The sequence below is a fragment of the Helobdella robusta genome, assembly GCF_000326865.2.
Source record: "Helobdella robusta unplaced genomic scaffold HELROscaffold_61, whole genome shotgun sequence".
Lineage (NCBI taxonomy): Eukaryota > Metazoa > Annelida > Clitellata > Rhynchobdellida > Glossiphoniidae > Helobdella > Helobdella robusta.
This window is the reverse complement of record NW_008705338.1, coordinates 761,752-766,293: the sequence shown is the minus strand read 5'-3', so window position 1 is coordinate 766,293 and position 4,542 is coordinate 761,752. Positions and strand designations below refer to the sequence as shown.

General features: G+C 33.1%; 1 protein-coding gene across 1 annotated transcript in view; it reads right to left on the bottom strand.

Moving 5' to 3' along the window:
- The window catches only part of HELRODRAFT_180432 (hypothetical protein), a gene marked incomplete at both ends in the record, with an annotated part of 12,371 nt that extends 9,017 nt beyond the window's left edge, over positions 1-3,354 (bottom strand). Inside the window, 8 exons of the mRNA XM_009029730.1 lie at positions 77-211; positions 661-726; positions 924-1,006; positions 1,335-1,437; positions 1,941-2,034; positions 2,316-2,368; positions 2,519-2,550; positions 3,252-3,354. Of these exons, the coding sequence (XP_009027978.1) occupies positions 77-211; positions 661-726; positions 924-1,006; positions 1,335-1,437; positions 1,941-2,034; positions 2,316-2,368; positions 2,519-2,550; positions 3,252-3,354 (669 nt within the window). The remainder of the gene's footprint in view (positions 1-76; positions 212-660; positions 727-923; positions 1,007-1,334; positions 1,438-1,940; positions 2,035-2,315; positions 2,369-2,518; positions 2,551-3,251) is intronic.
- Between the last annotated feature and the right edge of the window lie 1,188 nt (positions 3,355-4,542).

Sequence of the window (4,542 nt, the reverse complement as noted above, 5' to 3'; positions counted from 1 at the left end):
CAACAACACCAGCAACAGCAACAACACCACCAACAACACCACCAACAACAACAGCAACAACATCAACAACGACAACCTGAGAAACGTGTGTAACGATGGGTGTGACGTGCACCTGGGGAAAGGTAAAGAGGTCTTGCACCTGAGCGTTCGCAACATCCACCATCAAATATTCACCACTCAGTGCTACACACACTATAGATCCATCCATCTTCTATGATGATGATGATGAAGATGCATGTGATGATGATGATGATGCAGATGTATGTGATGATAATGAAGATGTATGTGATGATGATGAAGATGTATGTGTTGATGATGATGAAGATGTATGTGATGATGATGATGAAGATGTATGTGATGATGATGAAGATGTATGTGATGATATGATGATGACATGAATTATAACGGAGATAATGAAAAAGTAAGGTAAGATGAAACAACCATCCAAACGAACATCTTATCAACAATTCAACCTAACATTCAAATAACCATCTTACTGGCTAGTCAGCTAGTCAGCCAGCCAACCAACCAACCAACCAACACACCAACCAACCAACCAGCCCGCCAGCCAACCAACCAACTAGCCAACCAACCAACCGACCGACCAACCAACCAACCAACCAGATCGACAGGCACATCCCTGATTTGCACCTCCCTAACTAGCGTCATATTCTCCTCCGTCATATTGTAAACTTGAACGGACTTACGTTTTGATCCAATGCACAGCTAAAATTTAATGGTTGGCATCATTAAATTTTTCGGTAGTCCACACAGCAGTTCACAAATGACGATGATGATGATAGGAATTGTTAAAAACAGTTGTAAGAGTAAATGACTGAACATAAAACTCGGAAGTATGATACGAAATGAGATTGAAACGTCTGCACTAAACATCGCTGACCTCAACTGAAAATGGATCAGACCTTGTGGGGTTCATGTTCACGGTGAATGCACTTACCATTTTGATCTTCAAATTTGATTGGACAGGCTGTTATTGAATTAATGGCTGAAGTTATATAAAGGTAATTATGTAATTAATTGAGATAATTAATGAATAAACATTTAACAAAAAAGTTGCAAAGCCAAAAAAAAGTAAAAGAAACAAATAGAAATACATCGGTACATTTACAATACAATGATAATACAACATTTTATTCTCTCCTCAATATGATACAACATAATGATAAGAAGGCTGGATGGTTGTGAGAGAGTTCTCTGAGGAACTCATCTGACACAACAACCTGGAACAACAAAATAAAAAATACAACAGCAACAATAAAAAATACAACAACAACAACAAAACACACAACAGCAACAACAACAACAACAAAGACCAGCCTGCAAATTGAGCATATTAAGAAGGAAGAGCGTACCATCACACAGTACAATGATCCTTTTCAGTGCTGTACTAGCTCGTATTCCAGCTATTGGTTTCTTCTGCAGCAAACAAATGCCAGTCACCAAATAATATTGTAATCAATGTACTGTATGTAATGCATGTAATGAATGTAATCCATGTAATTTATGTAATGCCTGTAATGTATGTAATCTATATGTTAATTAAGCAGGGTATGCTATTCATAAATTATTGTAATGCATGTAATCCCACTAATGTATGTAATGTATTGTACCGTAATATATAATAACGTAGAATTTGAAAAAAAACTTTAGATGTACGTGTACATACAGTACATATCTAATACATACATTAAGCGTGAGGCATGTAATGTGTATAATGTATAAATCCAAAACCATAGGATAAAATAAAACACCTTTGAAAGTTTAAATACCTACATCAACGCCCAGCACCATAAAGATAGCAATGTACATACAACAACAAATCCAACAACAACACAAACAACAACAATAACACTAACAACAGAAGCAATAACAAAGAGTGACGACAACAACAACAACAACAGCAACAACTGCAAGCCAACCAAATCGAAACTTTTGTAGCCCAGTTTTGTGCAGATGATTTGCACTTTCTGTTGGCCATCCTTCTCTTCGTTCAACAAATAGTGGTGTATCTTGCTTTTGAAATAAAAAGTACAACATCGTATAAGATAATAAAATAATAAAATGAAATGTCGTCTCGACAATTCAACAAAATAATTAATTATTCTGATGAGTTGAAGAATTTGGGAAAATAACATAAGAGGTTGCCCATAAAAGATGTTATTCATTTTTTGTGTTTTTTTTACAATCATATATCATATATATAAATATGTGTGTGTGTGTGTGTGTGTGTGTGTGTGTGTGTGTGTGTGTGTGTGTGTGTGTGTGTGTGTGTGTGTGTGTGTGTGCGTGAGTACCAGTCATCAGTTCCAATTAAAAGATTCTTCCCACAGACTTCCAGGCATGAAATCTGAAAATTTAAAAAGAAAATAATGCAAAGTCATAATCAACAAAAAAATTTTTAACCTTTGATAAACATTTAAATTAAGTTACCAATTTTAAATAGCAACCACCCACTTTTAGGCTAGAGAGAGAGGTTTTGTCTAGGACAGGAACCAACTGGAAGGCATTGATACTCATAACTGAGTAGTTCTAATTAATTAATTAAACCAATTAATTAATTATTAATTAGTTCTACCACTTTTTATAATTAAAATTTAAAATAATTCTTTTTGTGACTTTCATGAATTTGTTGATGTTTTTAATTCTATTATATTCACAATGGACATTATTGGTCGTTCATTGGACATTGGACATTTATCAGTCTTTCTGTCAATTCCAACTGCTAAGCAGTCAAATTAAAATACAAAGAACAAGTACCCAAACACAGGTCTTGCTTGTATAATATAAATTATAATTATATTATAAATAAATTATATCAATTTCATTTTATTTAACAATATAAAAATTTATATGGCTTAACCTTAAATCTTAACTTAATTAACAAATTATTTTATTCTAGCCATTAATAATAATTAATTAATTAATAAAATAGTTAAGTAGTGTCAAGTTTTAAATTTTAAAACATAAAACAAAAAATAGCATGATAGCATGAGATAGCATGAAATAATTAAAAAAACCAAACAAACCAAACAAGCCAAAAGATATTATTAAAAAGATTTTCTGAATTTTTATTTTTTAGATACTTTTATAATTTAATAATTTATTAATAATTTAATATTAATAATTAATTTATTAATACAAACTAAATATCTTCATTTTTATCCATTAGAAAGTGTTAAATATTATTTATTCATTCAATAAAGATGAAATAAATACAAATGATAGCGAACTGTCCGAACATCCCGACTCGAAAATAAAAATAAATGATGCAGATTTAAATCTCCACCTCTTCACTTGCTTACATCCCTTCGAGACGTTTCGCCACCAAGCCATCTCGGCACAATAATTTTCTACACACTGTTTTTATGACCACGTACGTATATTTAGGATATTTTATGTCATCATCGTATACCTAAAATAATATAGCACGGTGAGGACCACTGGAACGATTTTGACTAATAATGTTGAATTAAAATCCTAATCTTCCAAGTCTGACTTTGAACTCCTGCGTTGAAGAAGCTATGTTAAAATTTTTTCGTCAGTTTATTTCAATGTTCAATAACCTCTCGAGCTGAAAAATCTTCCTTTTATTGTTTCTACCCTTTCTTTGAAAAGCTTGTACTGGTGTTACTACTTTCTGTAAATTGGAAAAATCTCTCCCATTAAACTCTAAGCCTTCTCCTTTGATTTCTTTTCTTAGTAAATTTACAAAGTTCAGAGAGTAGAAACTCTAATTTTGAAATATCAGAGTAAATTTCAGAGTAAAGGTATATCCCATATCGATTGTGATAAGGCCCAGAGCCTGGTTAACCAATAGACAAGTGAAAGATATGTTTCAAAAGAAAGAAAAGTAATAATTCATACTCTGAGACATGACAACTTTGGCAGTTCGATTTTGTATTGACAGCTCAACGCTATAAATCTAACTGGTAATTTGTAAAACAACAGACCATAGCAATAATCTATCCGTGTTGGTATAATTAGTGTGACAGCTACTAAAGATCCATGTATTTGATTGAGTTTTCTAATTTGACTTGACGCATGCGTTCGGTGGAGAAAATTTTGGTATGTTGTTTCACTGATGAGCTTAGATCCAGAATAAATCCTAGTTCGGTTGCATTTTGTCAAAACGAAATGACGTTATTATTGATTGATTTCAATGTTGCTACCGTTTTGGTTTAGCCTTTAGATTACAAGAACATGAAGAGCGTTAACAGCTCAACGTCACACAAACACACGTGCGTGTATTTATATGAGTGTGTTTGTGTGTGTGTGTTTGTGTGTGTGTGTGTGTGTGTGTCTGTGGTGTGTGTATGTATGTATGCATGCGTGTAGCTTGTTATTATAGATTATGTTACAATTATCGACAATATATATATATATATATATATGTGTGTGTGTGTGTGCGTGTGTGTGTGTGTGTGAGTGTGTGTGTGTGTGTGTGTGTGTGTGTGTGTGTGTGTGTGTGTGTGTGTGTGTGTGTGTGTGTGTGTGTGTGTGTGTGTGTGTGTGTGTTGGAAA